This window comes from Microcebus murinus, chromosome 27, assembly GCF_040939455.1.
Source record: "Microcebus murinus isolate Inina chromosome 27, M.murinus_Inina_mat1.0, whole genome shotgun sequence".
Lineage (NCBI taxonomy): Eukaryota > Metazoa > Chordata > Mammalia > Primates > Cheirogaleidae > Microcebus > Microcebus murinus.
In genome coordinates, this window is record NC_134130.1 from 8,724,632 (window position 1) to 8,749,444 (window position 24,813).

Genomic DNA, 24,813 nt, shown 5'->3' on the forward strand with positions numbered 1-24,813 from the left:
AATCCAGGAGATAGATGTCACTTGCTTGTCAACTTTTGGGGAATAATCAATTATTGGGCCTCATTTCTATTACGGTGTGTTTTCCTCCTGAGGGACATATGAATGATGTTCTAGGTATTCATACTTTGTAATAGGCTGTATCTTAGTCCGTTTGGGCTATTATCACAAAATACCTTAGGCTGAGTACTTCGTAAGCAACAGAAACGTCTCGCTCATAGTCCTGGAGCCTGGGACGTCCCAGATCAAGGTGCCAGCAGATTTGGTGTCCTGGGAGGGCCCATTGCTCATTAGATGTCACTTTCTAGCTGTGTCCTCCTGTAAAAGAAGGACCATATGAGCGCCCTCCTTTATAAGGGCACTAAGCTGACCTATGAGGACAGAGCACTCATAACCTAGTCCCTCTTAAAGGCCCACCTCTTAATACTATTCCACTTGGAAAGTAGGCCTCAACATATGAATTTTGGGGGTACATGAACTTTCAAACCATACCAGGCTGGTACTTACTATATAGCATTTTTCTATTCTGTATAGCAAAGCCATTTCAGAAGTGACACTGGTTTCATTAGTCATAGTGGTAGTAATGCTTTTCATATGAATTTTCTATTTTAACCATAGGTCATCAGCTGAGTGTGAACTCAAATAAAATCTTAAGGCTCACCCTCCACTGACTGACTGAATGGACCCCCCTCTTGGCCAGGGGGATATCCTAAAACTAAATTGCCTGCCATGAGGAGGGACGTCAGACAGGCCTCATCATGCCCATGTCCCTTCTTGGGGACATCCTTTGTAACCCATTAATAGGCCTAAGGGTATGCAAGACAGACCTGCAGGTCCTCAATTAACACAGCAAATCTATGTCCCATGGCTTATCTCTGATAAACAACTCCTTATCTTAAAACAGTTCAAGCCTTTAGACAAAGCTTCACGTCTATATCCAATTATATGTAAAAGACTCTTTAAACCCACCTATAACCTGTAAGTCCCTGCTTCGAGATGGCCCACCTTTTCGGGCCAAACCAATGTTTCCCTTCCACATATTGATTTATGACTTTACCTGTAACCCCTGTCTCCCTGAAATGTATAAAACCAAACTGAAACCCAGCCACAGCGAATCCACTTGCTCAAGGCTTCTTGGGCGTGGCTCCAGGTCATGGTCCTTAACTTTGACTCAGAATAAATCTCTTTAAATTATTTTTCAGACTTCGGCTTTTTTTCCGTTAACATGAGAGAGTATGAGCATTCTCTCCCCATTGTCAACTTATGCTTCTGTTTCTTTATTTTAGTTGAATTTTTTAATAGGAAGATAAGGACAGGCTTATAGTCTGTTCTATTTTCAAATATGTATTATGCTGTTTGGAATATCAGATTCTGGGTGATGGGAATTATTTCTGCATCATTCTGTATTTTCTTTGTTTTAGCATTTTTTTTTTCCTGTCATCCCCAGGACTAGTTATTATTATGTCCATTATTTTGATTTAAAAGTAAGTCTCCTACTTATCTATTACTGACCTGCTTTCTGCCGTAGTTATCAAAATATCAGTTTTCATTATCTTTATAAAAAAATCAACAGAAACCGAAACAAATATTTTCAAATGTATGAGCCAAATACTTTGTTGCTATTTTGATTTTAGAATTCTTAGTGTCTTGTTTAGAAAAGCAAAGAGACTAAACAAAACTCAGCAAAAAAAAAAAAAAAAAAGAAGCGAAGGAGCCACCCAAATGTCTAACAATGGAAACGTTTAGTTAAATAAATTATGGTACTTTAAGTTTAAAAAAAAAACAACCCCAAGACATTTGACTAGAAAAGATGATAAATTACAAAAAAGAGCAACATGTAAAATTGCATATTAAGTATGATCATAAATGTACCTGTTCCTAGATTGTATAAAATATATATGCCCTAAAGATAAGTCAGGCTTGGAAATATATTGTCTCTTTAAGATGGGATTAGTGGTGTTTTTGATTTTCTTTATTTTCTAAATCTAACTTTATTTGATAATCAGAATAAAATATGTGTAATTTACATGGCATTCTGAGAAATTTAGGCAGAAATGCCTCAGTCCACATGGGACAATAGAGTCTCACTCACATTCTTGTTGTAGCCAATGTGGTTTTAATGACCTTGATTTTTTTCCCACTTATCTGTGGGTTTCTCCTTGATAATTCAACATAGTATGGCTCAGTTGTATTTTTCTCCTTGTGAAGGATGGTGAGCTAAAAATGACTCATTGCAGGGAAAACTTTTGTTTTGTAATGTAACATTTGTTAATAACTCTGGGAAGTTAACATTATAGAACAAGTTAAATATTGAATTTGATTTTGTATTAATTTGGTGAAAACACATGTAAAAATATTTAACAAATAATGTATTTCTCTCTAGTAACACTTCCTGTTTTCTGGACAGTACTGTTAATATTCACAGAGGTAATAAGAATTTATGTCTATGGTACCATTAAGCACATTAATTTTGATTTTAAAATGGGAGTGAAACTGAGCAGTTCTGGGCTGTGAGCAAATGCTTTTCCTTATGCATGTGCAGGTCGCCCTGGCAGTCAAGAGGACTGTGCCTGTCCTCATTGCGAGTCGAGTTTTACCAGTGAGGACATTCTTGCTGAGCATCTTCAGACGCTGCACCAGAAGCCCACAGAGGAGAAAGAATTTAAGTGCAAGAACTGTGGGAAGAAATTCCCAGTTAAGCAGGCTTTGCAAAGACAGTGCGTATATTAAAGAATGTCTGTAAAATTATAAGCTAACACTTTATTAAACTATTTCATTCAGCTTGACTTATGGTTTCTAACCCATGTGTGTGCACATATGTTTGTGTGTGTTTGAGTGACAGAGAAATCAAACCTTTTCCATTGTCATTGTCATTAACTCATGTATGTCGATATTGGAAATATTCTGGTCATCAATTCTAACAAGTACATATTGTTTATGCTAATCAATCTTTGTTCATTTAATAGCTTGCTGTTAAATATCAAGCTTATTGGTTTAATTTGAAATTCAGATATACTTAATTTAGCTAATGTTTTGGGGTGACAGATCAAGTTTTAGTTGTCTATGTTTTATATTCCTTCTGGAATCTGTTAAAGAAAAGTTTCAGAAATGGAGAGAATTCAGAGTATAAAGAAGCCCTATTTATTTGACAGCAACTTTGCAAGAATAATTTAAAGATGAATAAGTACAGGATATGACAACATGATGAATTAATGATCCCATGCATTGCTCTGTGCTTTTATTATTTTAACAATTTATAATTACAACATAAAATTTAAATGTGCAAAAGTGGGTACATGTATTTGTAAAATGTTATTTTTATTTTACTAACTACAGGTTTTTATTTTAATTAATAATTGAATTTAAGTAATTTAAAAGCATGTTTGCATATTCAATACCACTGTAGACTATCATTTTCTTGAAACCAATTAATTCCAATATGAAAGTCATAAAAATGACATTATCCCATGCCATCAATATACGTCTCTCTCTTCTCTTTTGCATTCCCTTGCCTTCATTTACTTTCTTTCTCCAAACTTCTGTTTTTAACAGAATGGCACTTTATATATGAGCAAGAAAATTTTAACATAGGTTTAATGTTATATTTTTTGTTTCATTAAAGTAAAATTTGAAATATGCTAATTTCACATTAAGATTATTTCTATATATTATATGCATCAGCTTTTACTTATAAAAATGGAGATGAAAAATTTCTGCTTAAAACTTCAGCTTAATGTTTAAAACATTGAAACTTTTATAATAGCAAGAGATTACATATTTAGAGATTCTTTTACAGGTTCTTAAGAAAACAAGGGCTGTATACTTTTTAAATAGTCTTTAAATTGCATTCTAGTCAGCTTTTATTATAGTTAGTATTATATATTTATACAGAAGTTACCTTTGCCAAGCTGGGACTTATAGTTAAATAAGGTACTACTAAAATATTTAAAAGGCAAAAAAGACAGAATGAAAAGAGGGATTATGAATGTGACTTTATTCAGAGTTGGCATATTCTTATACATTTTTGTCTTAGATTTCCAGTTTTTGTTTCTCTCTCTCTTTTTTTCCTATTTTCCCTTAGTGTTCTTCAGTGCACAGCGAAAAGCAGTCTGAAGAATTCTTCGCGAGGTTTTCAGTGCTCTGTTTGCAATTCTTCCTTCAGTTCAGCATTGAGGTTTTGTGTCTGAGTTATCAGATGACTGTTGTATGGTTGTGGGTTATTTTTTTGCATGCATGCTTTCATGCTTATTAGTAATTCAGTATCACATGGCTTCCGAATTTAAATGCTTTTCCTCTTACCTGCAGAGGTAATGCATGGAATGATCCCGAGACTCCACAGGGAGCATGTATTACCAAAGCTTGCTGTGATGTTTGAATTTTGTGGGTATGTCTTCACCATTTCTTCTCCCTGTTCCCCTTGCTGGTTGTCTTGTAGTTTTGAGCAGCATCAAGAGACTTGCCGGGGGGATTCCAGGTTCGTGTGCAAGGCCGGCAGCTGTGGGAAGAGGCTGAAGAGCAAGGATGCCCTGAAAAGGCACCAGGAGAATGTCCACACTGGTGAGGAGTCACTGGGGTGTCATTTTTCAAGGGGCTTCCTTCCCCAGGCCGCAGTGATCTGTTTTTAATTCTCACTCCCGAGGAGAGAGAGCTGGCTTTTCCATTGTGCTTCACACAGATGTGCGGCTCTGGCAGTGGATTTTTTTTCTTTCACTGAAAACTCTTTCTTTCTTAAGTCGATTTCAGGAGCATTTGTCATTTTCCCCCCTCTCTGAATTATTCATAACTATAAACCTTAGCTAGAGTCTAGATATGCTTGGCGTAACTAGATATGCTGTGTCAGGTGCATTAAGAACTGATATATATATATATTTTTTCGGCATATTATGGGGGTACAGATTTTAAGGTTTCAATAAATGCCCATTTTCCCCCCTCCCCCCACAAGTCTGAGTCTCCACCATGACCATCCCCCAGATGGTGCACATCTCACTCATTATGTATGTATATACCCGCCCCCCTCCCCCCTCCCACCTGCCCAATACCCTATTACTGTAGTACCTATGTGACCACTTAGGTGCTGCTCAGTTAATACCAATTTGCTGGTGAGTGTATGTGGTGCTTGTTTTTCCATTCTTGGGAAACTTCACTTAATAGTATGGAAGAACTGATATTTTTTAAACAACAATTTTAATGTTTTGGCATATGGAATTTATTTTATAAATTGTTAAAATTGATGATTGTAGATATATTTTGAAACTATTAAGTGACACCCTTCTGCCTTAACATTTTTGCACTCAAATCTGATTTTTTTAATGCTTAAAGTTCTCCCATATTAAAGAAAATCCCTAACTACATTTTGACAGAGACATTGAAAACATTTAGGTTCATAAAACAAACTCTACGAATTCCTTCTAATGGCTAGCTAAACAGTAAAACAAATATAAAATTTGACTGTCACTTAGATTTTATCTGCTCAGCACATGGGAGGCAGGCAGTACGTGTACTTGGGTTTAGGGATGGGGTGTGCAGCGCTGAGTTGAAGGGGTAGCTGTGTCGCCAGTGTTGACTTTTGACTTCTTCAGGTCTCCTGATAGGAGGTTCAGGGAACTCTGCATGTTCTTCTGTGCATTTCCTTTTCTCACGTGTTTACTTTTGCCCTTGGCTCTGGGAAGCAGATAGAAATGCGTCACTGGATATGGAGGAAAGTGGATTTCTTTTTCTCCCTTCTTGGTTATTCTCATATTTAGGTGACAAGGACAGTCTGTACCCAGTATCTGTATCCTGTCTTTGTTCATTGTCCAAAAAGTACCTACTTTAATAATGTTAATTTAATAACATTAATTAATTAATACTATTAAAGTAATATTTAATAATGTTAAAGTTGTAGAGGCTCGTGTGAGCGTGGCTGTTGGCGTTAGCTGCATCCTCGGTTTGAGCTGCACGTTACATGAGAGGTTTGCATGAGCGCCCTGGTGGCAGGAGGAGACCTGGCAGAATACACCTTCAGGTCGCTGCTCCTTACTAGGACCCTGCAGTGTTCTGGTTTCTTTCATTCCTTTTGAAGAATATATAGCAGGCCGGGCGTGGTGGCTCATGCCTGTAATCCTAGCATTCTGGGAGGCCGAGGCGGGTGGATTGTTCAAGCTCAGGAGTTCGAAACTAGCCTGAGCAAGAGCGAGACCCCCATCTCTACTATAAATAGAAATAAATTAATTGGCCAACTAATATATATAGAAAAAATTAGCCAGGCATGGTGGCGCATGCCTGTAGTCCCAGCTACTCGGGAGGCTGAGGCAGGAGGATTGCTTGAGCCCAGGAGTTTGAGGTTGCTGTGAGCTAGGCTGATGCCATGGCACTCTAGCCTGAGCAACACAGTGAGACTCTGTCTTAAAAGAAAAAAAAAAAAAGAATATGTGGCTGATCAGGGGAAGATGAAATTTTTCTGAATTCGGTATACTGAGACCTTCCTTATGATTTGCAAAAGGTAAGCATAACTTTTTGATAGATTTGCCATCATATTTTTTTTTAATGCCGTTCTAGTTAAAATGCTATTCTTAATTTTCTTCATCTATGTCTGCAATATATTGTAACAGAACTTTCATGTCAGTTTTAAAGTTAACTTTGCTGAACTAAATAAAAAACCAGATGCGTTCTGAATCTCTGGAAACTTCTGCATTTATCTTACAGGGCATATGGTGTTCAGGCTGTGCTCTAAGAAAATTTCTTTGAGGTTTCTTATAATTGGCCTTGGATATTGTACTATTACTTATTCTGGAAATTCATGGTGATTTTGTAGGAAATAATTCATACAAGGAAATTTTGTTTTCTGATTTTTTCTATGTCGTGGATTGTATCAAATGTGAATTCTTGCTGTATTTCGGCTAACGGTCACTATGCCGTATCTCTTGCTGGAATTGGTGCATAATTTGATTCTCTCATTCATAGGCCCCTTTCTTCCATGAACTACACAGATGTTTTGGGAAAGAATATTCCCTGTTGGGAATAGCAAGCAAAGCTGTACTCATAAATATGATTATAGAATGTTTTGTTATAGAAAAAGGCAAAGATATTCAAGGAAAGAGAAGATCTTGCAGCTTTTCCACTTGTGATGGCAAATGTTCCTTGTTAGGTGATATGAATTGAAGATCGTGAGAGGAGAGAAGCTGATTCTTTTAAATGTTGATCACATTTTCCCATAGAAACCATAATATATGGTAGGTAGGTTCTCAGACCAGCTCCTAAAACCATACTTAATTCACAGTGTGTTGAAACTCGAGTACTTAAGTGAGTATGTATTCAGTACAGTTGTACTGATTTCTTCCCCCATTCTCTACTGCTGTAAGTAATGTCTCCCTGAATATTTTGTTAGTTGCATCTCAACTGGCTACAATGGCTTTGTAGATGCTGTTGTTCTCGAACCTATGGAAGTGTTAGGGCGATGAGAATCTTCAGTTACCCAGTAGAAACAGGTTGGAGGGGCTTAGCTCCTAAACCTACTTCCCATAGTGCTCTTTTGCTCAGATTCTGTGGATGCTAACATAGAAACTTTGTATTTATGGGAGATAATATCTATCTACACCTTCAGATAAATAATCATAAGCGTTTCCTAAACATACGTATGGGGAATTGATGGCAAAATACATGCTATCAGATATTCATTTTGCTAGAGAGAATTTTCTCCTTTTGTAGCCATTGCCTTGTCAATTACTAAGAAAGTTATTCTTGGCTGTAATATTTAGCATACTAAAAACATTGAAACAGGTAGCTTGAATAATAGCACAAAAATTCATATTTTGCATTTTCTACAAATGTGTTTCTCTTTCATAAACATGGTGCTATAATACAATCAAATCACTTTGTAATATTGGTTTCACTTGTTTGGGATTTGCTTTAAGATAATGGGGGAATGGGGGAGTGCTTGCGTTCAGGTTGGGGCGGCAGTGGCCGTGGGTTTGCTGTTGTTGGGCTGGGTGATATAGACGTGGTGGTTCATTACACTATGTGCTTGCTCTATGTGTATTTGAAATCAGCCAATTAAAAGTTGATAAACCGTTTTGTGGTTATTTATTGTGGTACAGATGATACTGTTTTTACATCACTTTAAAAAATGTTTTATTGACTGTTCATTTCTATAACCACTGAAATTCAAAATATGAAATGAGCTACTATAAGCATAATCATTATGTGAGAAGACAAAATTGGGCTTTGTTTTGATCTGTGTAATAATAGGAATTGTCAATATAATGTTTTATTGAACTTTATTTTATTTTTAACATTAATTTGATAAAGCATCTGCTCATAGATTTTACAAGAGTCTAGTGCTGAAAAGCATAATCTATGAATTCCATCTTTAAAAACCTAGCTGATTAAATAAAATATTCTATTGAAATGGAATTTCAATAGAAATTAGAAATTCAATATTCTATTGAAATGGAAAATGGAAATTCAATATTCTATTGAAATGGAAAAGAAGTAGCAAAATCAATTTATGAATTGATAAATCCAATTTTTTTGTTTATAAATATATTTGGTTAAATTTGATTTGAATTCTTTGTGGATATATGCTTTTCTCTTTTAATACTATACACTAATTAGTACATGGAAAGGTGAAAGGCCTATTTATAAGTGTAGAAAGTAGTATATGAAATGGAAGATTTCTCTGATTTAAAAAGAAAGGTTTTAAAATACAACTTACTCTTTGAGTTTAATAGATATGTCTATAACACTGAATAGTTTAGAATTCTAAATTGTGAAGATTAAATTACATATCACCTAGAAAAACTGTATCTGTTGCTCCTCTTAATAGTCTCATTTAAATCATGATGGTATTTATTTCTATTTTAGGAGATCCTAAGAAAAAGCTCATATGTTCAGTGTGTAATAAAAAGTGTTCATCAGCATCAAGCCTACAGGAACATAGAAAGGTCAGTAAGATAAACATTAGCAGTCAGCACAATATAAGATCTTTTGGTCATTTATAGTGTCTGCCATGTAAATTTTTAGTTGATTGTTTTATATTGTTAAGACAGAGCTATGTCATTAATTTTAGCACTAATATATTCTAGAATGCAAGGCCAACATGCAGAAAAGTAAACTGCATAAGGATATTTTAAATTATTTATTGTTATTCAGAGGTAGTAGAAATATTTCTTCAATGTGAAGTGCCATGTCTGGATGAGTTTCTCATTTATAACACCCCACCTTGGTTTTAAGCTTTATCAGTTGCTACTTGCTCAGGAAATATAAATCTATGAGGAAAGTATACATTTTTATGTATTTATAATGTGGAGGGCCATAGCATTTGGATACTGAAATGATTGCATATTATAGTTTAGTCTGCAACAACAAAGATAAGCTGCAATATTTTGACAAGCTAAAAATAAAAGTAATGTAATAATAATATGTTATAATAATGTAACGAGTTGCCAACATAATGTTCAGTGAACTTGATTTTACTTTCTGCCGTTCTTTTACCATTAAGGTGATTAAGCATTAACTCATAGATTTGTATGCCCAAGTGTTGTTCGCAGAAACAAATGATTATATTAGGAGGAAATCAAATGAACATATTTTGAATAAGTATATGTTGGTATTATTATTTTGATGTGAAAAGTTAATCTGAAAAATAAATGACAGTTATTAACTCTAACAACATTAGCAACGAGTTAGTATAATTTACAATAAAATAGAATTATAATGGAATTTAGATTTTTGTTCGTATCATGACTGGGTCCAAATATTCATATTGTATTTTATTATTATAACAAAGATATAAATGATCATTTTCTAATTTCACATATTTTTTTTGGAATATCTAGGAGCCTGAAATACTTTATTTTAGTGATTTTGTACCAAAGGAGAAGGGAGATGGTGCTAGTGAAAACAAAATTTTCCTTTTGTTATGATTTATAATATGAATTTTATCTCTTTGCTTATATATAGCTGCATTCCAAAGTGGTTTGACAAGATTTAAAATTCATATGATTTTTTAATGCAGTAGCTACAATCACATGCTGTGGATTTAACTTTTAACATGTAAGACAGTTAAATTATTGTGTTATATATCCTTTTTGTTGAGTGATTTTGATCCTTAGGGAGAAATAATGGGACAAGTACTTGACTGGGAGTCGAAGCAGTGAGTCTCTTCTTTCTCTGTCACTAGCCCTCCATGTCACATTGGGCCATTGTTTTCTCATTTATGAAATGGGACATTGAACTGATTGGTGTTATTTTGTTTGTTTTTCTTCTTGAGTGCCATGGAACTACTTTTTTTTTTTTTTTTTCAGTTTCCAAGTGGTGATTTTATTAGATGGCATCAGATTTTAGCCAAAAGGCTGAGAAGTGGTCAGATTGTTTAAAAATATGAAATGCTTCATGAACTTGTGTGCCATCCTTGTGCAGGGTACATGCTAATCTTCTCTGTATGATTTTGATTTTAGCATATGTGCTGCCGAAGTGAGCACTGAGATTGCTCTTATAGGAGTCTTGTGCAGAATGCCACTCCAGACGGCACGTCTGTTAGGTCTCTCTTTCTCTTGCCCCTCATCTCTCTGGCTTCTGAAGCAGAGCCCTAGTCTGAGACAAAGAGATTAAGTCTCCTGGAAAGGATAGCTTTTAAACATCCTCTTACTTCTATGATTCTATGATTTGTTTCTCTGATCTATTTACATTTTAGAGGTTGATATTTTACCAATTAGAGTGTTCAGCAAAGCTGGCTGTAGAGCATATTCTGAATAATGTCCCCCTTTTCATTTATTTTCTTCATGATGTAAGAACTTTTTTCCCCTGAGAAAGGAGTATCTTGGCAGAAGGAAATCCCACTGGTGGTTGTGGAATACAGAAGCTGGAGCTCAAGAGTTGTCTTTGCAGAATGTTATTCATAATATTAATAACTTATTAGCACAATGCAGTCCTTCCTTCGTTATAGCGTAGTCCCTCACTAGTCAGCCTTTCTGAATCCATAGGCAGTTTTATTGGCTCCAATTTTGACTGTTCTTATAGTTGGGTATATCTAATGTCTAATAGAGTTTAGCTGCAGTATTTTACCTTGCCAGTAGATAGTGCTTTATGACAATGCCAAATTATAGTATAGTATACTAAAATTACTATATATTATCCTATATTCTATGTAACCTAATTCTATGTAATACCTGCAGGTTATTCCAATAAGGTATATTATGATCCTTCTTGAAAATTATTTAATTTGGGACTTCAAATTCAAAAATACTATTCTATAAATCAATTTGGTAAACTGGAAATTTTATAAAATTTTTAAAAGGTATGGTTTACTTAGCATGAGGCATAAATAGTATTACCCTGTCATTTTTGCTTGAAATCTGATTGTGTTATTAAGACTTTTAAGGAGTTTTGAAAATATCTTTGGCCTGAATTTTCACTATAAGTAAGATAATGAAAAAATGCTTTTATATATAGTAAATGTTCTTTTTTATGATATTGGGAATATCAATTCAATTCAACTTTGAAACATTTTTCATGTTTCAGAAACCATGAGAGTTAAGAAGTGAATATGAGCATTTTGTAGTTACTATTTAATATGTGGATTAATAATTTTTAAAATTTTAGATACCAAGAAAAATGAAAATAAACTAAATAAAAGTTTTCATTTATGTACTGCTCAGAATGCATAACATTTTTAGCATGTGCTTGTCATTAGAAAATTATATATTATAGAAAATAGTTTGAGAATATAAATCTACTCTTACTATCTTTAAATAAACATTACACATCATATCATTGCTCCTCAAACGTAGGTGTGCAACTGAAGCCACTGTGAAGGTCTTTGATGATTGGAGAGGCTGCTTTTAACATGTCTCAGGCTGGAAGTTTTTCTTCTGTACTCTGTGATACTAGCATTCTGAGTACTTGTGCGGGCAGGTGTGCAGACCCCATGCAGCTTCCTAAAAGAACCGTGGTGCTCTTTGGATGCCAGATATCCCCTGATCAAGATTAGATGCTGCTGCATCTAAGCAAGGGGTATAAAGTCAGATTCTGGTGGGATGACATCTTTTGGTTTCTGCCTTGCTTCTCTCCTTTTCCTTCCCCTGCGTCTCATGCTGAGCTTATTGACTCAGCAAGAGTCAGATCAGAGGCGGGTCGGCAGCCTGAGACCGGCCCTGTGCTTGGGCACAGAACTAAGGTGGAGGCTGCAGACCTGGGATCTGTTAGCTTTGCCCCAGCGTCTGTTTCCTTGCCTTTTTCCCTGCCGCTTAGATCAGGAGAGCCGTTAACCAGGAGCCAACCTAGTCCTCTACTCGTTGCCCATGTGCCGTACCAGTTCAGGTCTTCTGCCTCAGTCTTTGTACTGCCCCTACTTATTCTGTAGGGACCACCACCATCTTGACGTCTTGCAGAAAGAAGGGTCTTTGCTTGCCTGGGGTTTAGCATTATGAGCTGGACCTTTAATGAGGTTGAAACAAAAATATGGCTTCACCAAAACCATTTTTGAATATTCAGCGAAATAATGTGATGCCCTTGTTCATTGAGATGGTCAACATTTCTAATATAAGGCATCATGTAATATATTCCTTTTACAATTGAGTACATTGTTTCTGATAGTAAACTGGGCCTCTACCTTTCATACTGCCTATTCAATTTCTCTGCTTTTGTATTTGGGAGGGAAAGAACTGATTTAACATTCAATTGTAATATTTATATTAGTTAATTGTTTGCTGAAGTTATGTCTTCCTTTATTATGTTTCTAAAATAAATTTGATTGTGTATATTTAAGGTATACAACATGATGTTATGAGATATGTATGTAGTAAAATAGTTATTATAGTGAAATATTAACACATAGTTACCATATCTCACAGTTACCTATTATTTCCTTCCCCCCCCCATGGCAAGAGTAGCTATAATCTAGTTTCTTAGCAAAAATCCTGGATACAATACACTGTTATTAACTATAATCCTCATGTTGTACATTAGATCTAAGGATTTATTCATTCTGCATAACTGCTACTTTGTATCCTTTGACCTATATTCCCTCCCCCCCTTTTTTTATCAAGGTCCTTCTATCATGTGACTCTTTGTTGTGAGCTAAATGGTTTTCAGAATTATTTATTTTCTGGTCTCTCACTGTAATTAATGTTTTGCTCTGTACTGTAGACATTTAAGTTTAAAATACTGTTGGCTACTGTGAAGGGGAATATTATTACCTGCAGGTTACATATTTATTTCCAAGTCTAAATTTGTGCATAACAATAAATTCAGTATTACTAGGTATAAATTTTTACAGAGTGTATAAATTTAATATGTATTAATGAGGTCAGTTATATTACATGATTAAGGACTGTGAATCTTATGTTTTCTTTTAGTGATAAGTTTTTACTAGGCAACTTATGTTCATTGCATTATCAACTTATATAGGATAGTATGAGTAAGTTAGGGCTGAGTTGTAATATATAGCTTGGATATGACAGTAGCAACTGTCAACATGTTTACATTTTTGCTTGCACTGTATATAATTTATTAGTATTGGACAGTTGATTTAACTGTCAGTTTAACCTTTTGCAGATTCATGAGATATTTGATTGTCAAGAATGTATGAAGAAATTTATTTCGGCTAATCAGCTAAAACGTCATATGATCACGCACTCAGGTAAACTACATGCTTTTGTTTATCTTGAAATCACTACAGAAGAATTACTTTGTCATTTTCTGGGACTCTATGAGTGGTAGTTAGGAGCCCTGGCTATAAATTCTAGTTTGGACATTAACTAGTTATTTGCTTTTGAACAAGTTACTTCATTTTCTAGACCTAAGTTTATTTATAAAGCAAAGGTAGTTAGATTAAATGATATTGAAGATCTTCAAAGTTACCATATGATTTGTCACCTGGTCCTCTTTGAGCCTCAGTTTCTTTTTTCTTCCTCTGTGAAATGGGCACTAGTGCCTACCTTTCAAAATAGCTATTAAGGTTAGAAGAGATCATCGGGTACAGTGCCAGCATCGTGTCTGGCGTCTGGTAGAGATTCAACAATTACAGTTCCTACGTTTCTTGATACTTTTACATTCTAAATAAGATACTAATAAATTTTTTAGTGCTACATTTATAAATACGTTTTGAGAATGTATGTTTTTTAAGCCATAGTTTCATTTTAAGCAAGTTTGAGTAATAGGTCTGTGTTACTTATACAAATTCAAGAAAAATCAGCTCTGAAAATAATTTTTGTTGCGTGGATTCCCTTTGCAGTATATCCACAATTTGAGGCCATTGAAGTTACAATACTTTGAATGTCCCCTTTGTTTGGAGATAGTTGTAGGTATTTAAATAAATTAAAATCAGAGATCAAAAAAATTGTTGGCTTTCAAGTATGCTTTGATACACATTTATATTTAGTTGTCAACATTGTACGAATATCACATCGATATGGCTTTTACATGCCTCAGTGTCTAGTTCCTGCTGAGTGTCAGAAGCTCTGGAGCAGCAGCTCTGTCCTCTCCCTCTGTCCCCTCTGTCACTGCCGGGCCACTCAGCAGTCAGGGCTGGAACCCTGATCCACTCACGCAGAGCAGCACATTTTCATCTGGAAATAGGACTTTTTTCTTGCATGTAAACTTCTTTATATCTAAGCTACTTTACACATTCAGTTTACAGACTAGCTGTGTAAGAGAACAAGCTCAGGGTTCATCTGCGAGGAGACTGCCCTTCCCTAATGTAGGGGACGGGGTTGGGGGGTGGATCCTTGTTAGGCGCTGGGCCGTGCTTGGGTGGCTCAGCCGCAGGACGCGGTGCAAGGTGAGCATGCTTCCTTTCCCTTCTCAGCCTTAACCTTTATGAGAGATGAGACCGTCTCCACTCATTTTTTTTCACAGAAAAACGCCCCTATCATTGCGAGATTTGCAATAAGTCTTTCAAGAGGCTCGACCAAGTGGGTGCCCACAAAGTAATACACAGCGAAGACAAACCTTACAAGTGCAAGCTTTGCGGAAAGGGATTTGCCCACAGAAATGTTTACAAGAATCACAAGAAGGTAAAAGCGTATTAATATTTCATTATCTTTTTACTCATTTGCTGATTTCATTTCCAATTGTTTAAAGAAGTTTTTGTGTATCTGGGCGTACTGCACGTGCTGGAACCACCAGAGACCCTCCCCTGCCCGGCACCCCCTCGCCCAGCCGGGCCGCGGCCTCCATGTGTCTTCCGCTCTGCGTGGGAATGTTCTGGCAGGCAAAGTGTGCAGTGACCTGACTCTCACCCATTCCGCCGATTTGTAGGCCGTGGGGTTGTACTCATTGTGAAATATTTATTCTCTTCCGTCATTCTGTAAAGTTTGACACTCTATGTTACCGTTTTGAAATTCTCTTTATCTTTTGTGCCTTTGTAGTATAATTTGATAGGTCTTCTACCAATTTCTCTGAACATTTTTGTGATTTCCCTTCCTCCCCTGGAGGTTATCCTGGGTGCTTTGGCTGTGGACCTCTTTCTTCTGTGTTCTCTCTCCCTGAGAAATGGCAACTCCATCTGTGGCTTCTGCTACCAGCGCCATGCTGACGAATTCCCAGTGATTTATTTTCTTTGGTTCCCAGCTTTAGACTCACATTTTAAACTGCTCACTCAATCCGTAGCTGGGTGTCTTTTTGACATGGTGAATTCATCATGCCCCAGGATGACTTCTTCATTCGCTTTGCCCCAGGTAACTTCCCTTTTGGAGTTTCCCTTTTCTGTTAACGACAAAATTATATAATTATCCCAGTCTCTTTCTTCAGTCTTGGCCACTTTATGAAATTAGAAACCAAATCATAAAGACTCTGTCCTCTATCTTATTTCTTCACCTTCTCAATCGTCCCATCCTTGACCATTCCATGTCTTGATTATTTTCCTCTGGATTGCTTCAATCCTCTCCTGAATGGGCGTCTTGGTCCTTGTCACTTCTCATGCAATCCATGCTGCCAGGTAAGTTGTTCTAAAACATAACTCTGGTGTATCGTTCTCATACTCTAATTTTTAGAAGTAGATTTCCGATGCCTGTGTACGTTATAGTATGCACACCTTCTGTCATTCGTAGTTCTCTGCAGTGACTTCAACCCACTTGTCCAGCTTTTAATTTTTCTATTCTCTGCATTAGAACAACCTGATATTTGTCTCTTTTTTTTTTAATGATCTGACTTCTCCTTTCTCTTCAACTTATAGTCTCTTAGTTTCTTCTGTTGATTCTTGTCTTCATTTCTTACACTTTACCAAGCTGCTCAACTTCTTGCTTCAGAATGTATTAGTTTTATCTACTTTGTGTAAGTAGTAAATAATGTTTGAATTGAATTTAGGAGACTTGTCCAAAGACCTTCAACGTTTTAGAAATGCACGTAAAAACATAATTGTGATATGACAAATATTTGCTTATTGATTTTGGTTGATATATTTTAGCATGCTATTAAATAACATGTATATAATCTTTTAAAAAATAACTTGCTACTTACATTTTCACTTGTCATAGTCCATGGAGATTACAGTCACTTCAATATTTATGTGGACTTTCCAATGAAATCATTTTATCTCTTTTAAAATTATTAAAAAATTATTATATCAATTTCAGCTTTTGTCAAAGAAGAAAAATTAAAAGGCAAATTTATGAAAGAATAAATAGAATTGACTGATACTGTCTCAAATCATCTCTGCCTAATTTATTTCTTACCATCTTTACATTTACCTCAATTATATATTCAAGGGCAGAACTGTTTTCATTAATGCTGCTTTGGAATTACATGACTGTAAAAAATTATCTGGCTAGTTTCCTCCTCAGTCTCTGGAACCCTCTATCTCTTTTCTTTGATGAAACTGTCTACCCACATTTATGAGTTTTTTACAGTTTGCCTTATGTTACAGTTTGCCATATGGGAATTTGGCACGGGATCTTTGCACCATGTCTCATAGTTTCAGCCATAAATCACACAAAAGTAATAATGATGTCTTGGGAAAGATAGAAACAACAATGCCTGTAATTTTTAGAAAGCACATTCAATCCTCCTGCTCCAGACAAACGTGTTTCACACTGTTATGGTACCAGCATATGTTTGGAATGGTTATGTGAAAATATGTGAAATATTCTCCAAGAATCATGTAAAAACAGCAGATCAATCCTTTCTTCTATCATTATTCTTTAAGGGCTAGTTAGGAAACTGAAAATAAGGATATACCATGGAAATCAGAATTAGTCAGTGTGATCTTTATCATGTAGCATGTCCAAGCGCTGGTATTTAAATAAATTAATTCTACTTTTGTTTTTTTGAGTATGTAAGCTGTGCATTTTTATTATATTTAATTGAGTTATTTTGTCTTTTAACATTTAAACTTGCTCGAAAAAATAAGTATTATTTTTTGTTATGATGATGATGATATATAGTGAAATTTTGAAGGGGTGATTTCTTTTTTTAGAACTTACTTCATCATCTTGCCAGTTATAATGGTTCAAAGGTTAGTTTACCTTCTCCCTGCTCTTTTGTGTTAATCATTTGATATAATTTATAATTATATTTTAGGACCTAGCTAAAATAAAGATTCTTTATCTGGATCCAGCTTTACTTTGATTCTTTAAATCACAATTGGACAGATGTTTCAGAACCACAGAAGACAGAAACTGGTCAATTAGTCTTTGCCCTTTGTTTGTTCCCATTTTGTTTTTATCTTTTCTTATTAATGTGCCATAACTCTCTATATTACCAATATTAAACTTCATTTTATGTTGCCCATGTTTTCTTTGTCATGGAAATTTTTGCTTTGCAGTTTTAAATTTATTTCTCTCATCTAAACATCTGGTTTTCTGCCATGCTAGAAAGCCTTTTCCCACTAAAAGGTTATTTTAAAATTCACTCATATTTTCTTCTAGTACATTTAGGGTTTTATTCTTCACTTTTCAAATATACTTGAATTGATGTGAAATTTATCTTATTATAAGAAGTGAGTAATAGACTCAACTTTATTTTTTTTTCAGACAGTTGCCTCAAAAACATTTACTAAATATTCTGCTCTTCTCTCACCAATTTGAAAAGCCATATTTTCCTGTACTAAATGTTCATATATTTTGCATAATGAAAGAAACCTTTCTAATTTCTGTTTTATTTATATGTGTGTTTCCATGCTGTCATTTTAATTTCTGTGGCTAAATAGCACATTTGAATATTTATAATTTATGCTGATTCTTAAATATCTCTTCCTTTCATCCTTTCCCTATATTTCTCACAACTGAATACAAACATGGTAATCTCTTCCTCATCCACATTATGTTAATAGGTAATACTTATATCTTGAATACTATTATGTCTATTAAACTAAGAAAATGTGTAAATCAATGTGCCGTGATAAGTGAATTCCTTTAAATTATTCCCTTTATTTTTATACCACGTGTAACATAAAAACCCAACTGTTATGTGATTTGTTTCATTGTATAATATTAAGAGAGCATAGTTCAATTTTTGATATTTTTTATGAGCCTTTTTATTTTGCCATCCATGGTAGAATAAAAAGTTATTTACTAATTTGTGCCAAATTGGTTTATACCGATACATAATGGATAACAAGTGGAGTAAACACGCTTTGGCTGTTTTGATTGTTTTATATCTTGTTGTTTTTTTGTTTTGAACTTTAGATATAGCTGATGACTTTTTGTTGTTTCTTGTTTATCTGTTTATTTTTGTTCGTCATGTACCATAGTGCTTAATAGTGTTTACTACATCTGTGCTTGTACCTTTTATAAGTTACTGGAACTCTTTGAGCCTTAGTTTTCTCATTTGTCAATTGGAGACAGTAACAGTGTTTTATTCATCAAGTTATTGTTGGAATCAAATGAAAAAATCATATAAAGTGTTTACCATAGCATTTGCAATAAACGATAAATTTAATGAATGTTACTTAGGATTAATTATACCATGAATAAATGCTCTAATGGAATTTAGGGGAAAACAGTGCCTATGACTAAAAATTATTTGAAGTTATTCAGTGAAGTTGAAGGAAAAGAGGGAAAACAATTCCTTTAAACAGTTTCCTTTGTCTATGTTGCAAATATTGTACCAGCAAAAGCCTGGTCGGCAGGCCGGGCGTGGTGGCTCATGCCTGTAATCCTAGCACTCTGGGAGGCCGAGGCGGGCGGATTGCTCAAGGTCAGGAGTTCGAAACCAGCCTGAGCGAGACCCCGTCTCTACCAAAAATAGAAATAAATTAATTGACCAACTAAAAAAAAATATATATACAAAAAATTAGCCGGGCATGGTGGCGCATGCCTGTAGTCCCAGCTACTCGGGAGGCTGAGGCAGGAGGATCACCGAGCCCCAGAGATTGAGGTTGCTGTGAGCCAGGCTGATGCCACGGCACTCACTCTAGCCTGGGCAACAAAGTGAGACTCTGTCTCAAAAAAAAAAAAAAAAAAAGCCTGGTCGGTGATAGAGGGGGTTAGATTTTAGAGAAATTACACCCCAATGCAAATCTGCAAAGCAAGTCCTGAGAAATCTGTGTGTATTCAGAAATTAGCAGTTTAAAGTAATAGCAATGATTTCCTTTAGTATTTATCAAATTATTAATGTGCGAGATTGAAAATACAGTTATTTTTCTCTTGTGAACACAACACAATATTTGTGTTTACCATTTTATGGTGGAAGAATGTCACCAGAAGAAATAAGCTATTGTCCAGCTTCCTTTCTTTGCTCTTTCACATCATGAATCCCAGCTCTGATGACTGTCATGACCTATTGATTCTAGATCCTCCTGACTCGCAGTCTTCTCTCTGCAGACCCACTCTGAGGACAGACCATTCCAGTGTGAGGAGTGCAAAGCTTTGTTCCGGACCCCATTTTCTTTGCAGAGACACTTGCTAATACATAACAGTAAGTCTCAATTCAGGCAGTCGAAAACAAAAGGAATTATCTTGTGCTTTGTTCTTACAAACTTTCCCAGGGTGTACCTGTGAGTAGGTGTATAATCTGCTTTTGAACATAAAAAGGAATGAAAATTCTGCATCCAGCATCTAGCTTCCAGAACTTACTAGCAAAACTTTCCATCTTCCTTATAAATCACTGCTATATGTTTAAGAAATAAAATTTGTTGTGCAATAGCAGGAATTTCCATCTTATTTCACTACCATTTTGATTAAGAAAAATAACTGGTGTGAAATAAAAGGATTTTAAAATAGGAATTCAGGTATGTGAACTTCATCCAACCTATATAGATTTACTAAATTCGGCCTAATGCTCAGGAAATTTTTCTTTTGAAAGATGAAATTTTATTTCTAATAACAGCAAGGAATTTTTAACAGAAGGAATCAAATACTTTTGATTTCAACTTATTGGTTATCATCAACTTGAGAAATAGGATTGAAGTGACTACCGCGTGTGTATTGTGTGTTTAATAAGATGACGATCAGCACAGTAATCACAGGCTTTATGAACCTGCGTCATGACATTTGGCCAGGAAAGTCAACTTTGATAGCTGAGTGAGTAAGCGAGTTGCTTAAGGTAAAGTTAGACATCAGTAAGTAAAAAGAATGGGAAAACTAGAAATGGTTAAAATAGAGAGGACAAAATACTAGGTCTTGTCTGACATAATATGAAAATTAAAACCCATTTAACTTTAAAATACGAAGGCTGTTATTAGAAACTTACATCAGCACTCTGGCTCAAAATATGAAGAATAACTTGTAATTATTTTGGAAATTATTGCTATTTCCTAATATACTGAAAACTAAAGGGCAGGTTGCTGGCTAGCTTCTGGGTATTAAGACAGGGAAAATTATGATAAATTTAAGACAAGGAAATCTGAAAAAATCAGATGAAACCTCATATCAGAATTTAATAATTCTGATAAATATAAGACAAAATATCTGGACCTAAAATATGAAAAAAAAATAGCTTGTATATTCTTGGTATAGCCTGTTGAAGTTTTTGCCCAGGGACCAACATTTTGATTTACTTGATAATTTAATGAAAATGCTTTGATAAGAGCAATCTTGGAAGTTGTTTTTAAAGAAAGTCCCTTTCAGTGCCTAAATAGATGTCATATTGTTAATATTAACTTTTATAATCCTATATCAATTGATATTTCCTTATACTGTCACTGATTATACGTTTTATACACATAAAATGTTTAAATAAATCTAAAAAATATATATAAAGACAAAGTAGTTTATAAGGATAGTACCTGCAACAATAACGCACAAAGGCAACAAACAAAGCTGTCAGAATCCATGTAGTTTACACATGGTTTGGATATCACTTTGTTTTAAACATCAAATATCAATAGAACTCTAAGAAACTTGAAATTAGCTGTAATTCTACTTGAAAGACAAAGGAAAGGTAATTTTTCTTTTCTCTTCTTTTTGTTCCTCCCTCCCTTGCTCCTCCCTTTCTTCCATTTGGTATGAAAAATAATAGGATCTTTACATTTCTAAATTTAATGCTACTTATAATGGAAAGAAATTAGAAGAACTTGGCTGAAATTGAGGAAATCTCTTATTTAGGTATAGAGATTTAGTTATTTCTATATTTTGCCTCAAACTGATATGATATGGCAATCTATGCTAATATAATTGTTTTCTAAAAAAGGAAAATATATCCAAATACTAGTCTGTCTTATTCGTATAATCATGTGCTATGTGCATCTTATACCGTCCCAGTATAAAGCACTCTCTTCTAATTGTGCACATTCATTGCTAAAATTGTGTTAAAATGGACTGCCAAAAGTTAGTCTGAGGTGTTAAGAAAAGCTACCAAGATGGCATTATGTGAGTTACAAAGTACCATAAGATCCCTAAACCCTAGTATCTGGAGTTGCTTTTCCTTTAGGCCGAGGCTAGATGACAAAAAGGTGAAAACTCTCAGGTACCCAAGGGCTCCAGGGTAGAAAACAGTAGCTTCCAGTCTTCCTCCCTGTCCCAGGCTAACTGCCCCTCTGGCAGGCGGCCTCCCCTCCTGTCTCTGAGAGCCTGGGCAGCTGCTCCGCAGCAGCCCAAGGAGGCAGGGAGCCTCCAGTCCAGGTTCCTGTGACAGCGCCGAGGAAGGAGGGGGCTTGTGGCTTCTGCCTGTGCCCCGCTCACTAGAGGACATGGGGCAGCGGTGGGATTTGAGGGGAGCTTTGCTTGATAGAGGCCTTGTGTCACTGCAGGAGTCCACGCACCTCAAAATACAGCCCTCGCCCTAGAAATATATACTTAAAAAAAACCTTCATGGTACCTTTAGAAAACTAGGTAGTTCAATCTCTGAATTTTCCAGTTGAAGAGATTGAAAAGTTTAAGATTAAAGGACTGTCCCCTGGTCACACAGTGAATTAGCAAATATGGATCGTGAGTTTGTTATAAAAAATTATGTTAAATTATTAGAGCTTTTTTTTAAAATTTTTTAATTTCAGCATATTACAGGGGTACAAATGTTTAGGTTGCATATATTGCCCTTGCCCCACCCGAGTCAGAGCTTCAAGCGTGTCCATCCCCCAGATGGTGCCCATTGCACCCATTAGGTGTGAATGTACCCATCTCCTTTTCCCCCTTCCCACCTGCCCGACGCCCGATGAATGTTACTACTATATGTGCACTTACGTGTTGATCAGTTAATACCAATTTGCTGGTGAGTACATGTGGTGCTTGTTTTTCCATTCTTGGGATACTTAGTAGAATGGGTTCCAGCTCTCTCCAGGATAATACAGGAGGTGCTAGATCACCATTGTGTTTTGTGGCTGAGTAGAACTCCATGGTATACATAGACCACATTTTCTTAGTCCGCCCATGTATGGATGGGCACTTGGGTTGTTTCCACATCTTTGCAATTGTGAATTGTGCTGCTCCAAACATTCGAGTGCAGATGGACTATTTGGAGAAAACGAGACTAAGTCTGGTATACGTTAGGAGGAGCTAATAGGACCCTGCTATTGCATCCGATGTTTCTCTTTCTCTTATGTGGCTTTTTTGTTTCTAAGGTGAGAGGACTTTCAAGTGTCATCACTGCGATGCTACCTTTAAAAGGAAGGATACGTTAAATGTTCATGTCCAAGTGGTCCATGAAAGACACAAGAAATACAGGTGTGAGCTATGTAATAAGGCATTTGTTACACCTTCAGTGCTTAGAAGTCATAAGAAAGTAAGTAGAAGCTTTCTGTTAATTTAAATGGATTATATATTTACACAATATGGGAATATATATTATCATGTGATAATTTTATATTCATTTAACAACTCAAAATGACAAATGCGTTATTGATATCAGCACTTCAGAAAATGTCCACCTCCTTCATTTTTCAGCATAGACCTCCTTTTTCCATGGCAGAGAACCTCAGAGTTGGATGCAGATTCTCTGTAACTCTTAGCTATGCTCATAGGTGATTGGTACAAAGCACTCAGTGAACGGGAGCTTATCAATTTTTATACAGATTTGAATTAATGTAGGCTTTTTCTTTTGAAGAAATATGGGTAGTGCCTTAATAATTTTGGTTTTGAAAGCTAATTCCTATGTTTATTGGCAAGTTACTGGACTGAGCCCTTCTAGGATTGGAATAGTCCTTCATGGTTGCATCTCTAGGGCATAGGGAATTTCCTGGCATAGAACAGGGACGTGGTAAGTAGTTGTTTACCTCAAGTGAAATGATGTTCTCACTTACAGTGACTTGGAGATTATATTTTTTTACATTATGCTAATTGGATAAAGTACCTCAAGCAGATCAACAGTTTGCTTTTTATTTGTTGAATAAACATATGTTAAGTGTGTTTTTCCCCACAGCAGTGGTTCGTTATTTTTATTGTTGTCTAGGGCATCATTGGAAAGAATGTCCAATGAATGCATTAGTACAATTTTTGAAAGAGGTAATATTCATATATAGATTTCAGTTATATAGTTCTTAAAACCGTAAAATAATCTGCTATAATATATTTGCATGGGTTGGAGTATTATTGAAAATGAAGTAAAAAAATGTAAAGGCACTATTATATTAATGATGGTGAGCTAACCTCTAAAAATATTTTTAAAATAACTTTTGTGCCCACATTACGTGTATTTTTGAAGTACCAAAATTTATATCAAATGCAGTTAAAGGCTCTAATGTTAGCTTTAGAAATAACTATGAAGTGTGGTAGTCTTCTGGCAGTTAGTGTGTGCTGCTGAATGAATGTGAAGAGATGACTTCTGCTTCCGTGTGACTTCTACTTGAGCACCTCTACTGAATGCAACTGTTTCAAAAGGACTGAATTTAGTAAATTTCTTTTCCTCTATCTTTTTATTTTTTTGAGACAGAGTCTTGCTTTGTTGCCCAGGCTAGCGTGAGTGCCATGGCGTCAGCCTAGCTCACAGCAACCTCAAACTCCTGGGCTCAAGCGATCCTCCTGCCTCAGCCTCCCGAGTAGCTGGGACTACAGGCATGCGCCACCATGCCCAGCTAATTTTTTATATATATATCAATTGGCCAATTAATTTCTTTCTATTTATAGTAGAGACGGGGTCTCGCTCTTGCTCAGGCTGGTTTTGAACTCCTGACCTTGAGCAATCCGCCCGCCTCAGCCTCCCAAGAGCTAGGATTACAGGTGTGAGCCTGGCCTCTTTTCCTCTATCTTTAATGCTCAATAATGATATTGTCTTCCTTTTTAAAATCTCTGAATATAATAGTCTTTCAACTTTCTTTTCTTGAATTACTTTTTTTTGCATAAATTTAACACATTTTTTGTTGTTTTTGAATAAATAGGGAAAAGTATAATGAGTTTTCAAGAGAGATTATGTAATTTGTCTGCAATAATAAATCGTCTCAGAGTATATTTTGTAGTGTGTTGTTTATTTTTGTATCATACATTTACCCAGCATTGTCCTTTTTAAAAACAATTTTTTAAAAAAATTTCA

General features: G+C 35.5%; 1 protein-coding gene and 1 non-coding gene across 3 annotated transcripts in view; one reads left to right on the forward strand and one right to left on the reverse strand.

Annotated features, from left to right (window-relative positions):
* PRDM5 (PR/SET domain 5) overlaps positions 1–24,813 on the forward strand; it is a 170,806-nt gene that overhangs the window by 71,581 nt on the left and 74,412 nt on the right. The window contains exons 5-12 of one of the 2 annotated variants that reach the window (XM_012745854.2): positions 2,540–2,714; positions 4,079–4,171; positions 4,433–4,554; positions 8,839–8,918; positions 13,531–13,615; positions 14,833–14,990; positions 19,737–19,830; positions 22,910–23,070. In XM_012745854.2, the coding sequence (XP_012601308.1) occupies positions 2,540–2,714; positions 4,079–4,171; positions 4,433–4,554; positions 8,839–8,918; positions 13,531–13,615; positions 14,833–14,990; positions 19,737–19,830; positions 22,910–23,070 (968 nt within the window). The remainder of the gene's footprint in view (positions 1–2,539; positions 2,715–4,078; positions 4,172–4,432; positions 4,555–8,838; positions 8,919–13,530; positions 13,616–14,832; positions 14,991–19,736; positions 19,831–22,909; positions 23,071–24,813) is intronic. The other variant, XM_012745856.2, reaches the window with a different exon arrangement.
* LOC142864952 (U6 spliceosomal RNA) lies at positions 10,351–10,457 on the reverse strand. Its single transcript, XR_012915246.1, has one exon. It is a non-coding gene; the product is annotated as a U6 spliceosomal RNA (small nuclear RNA).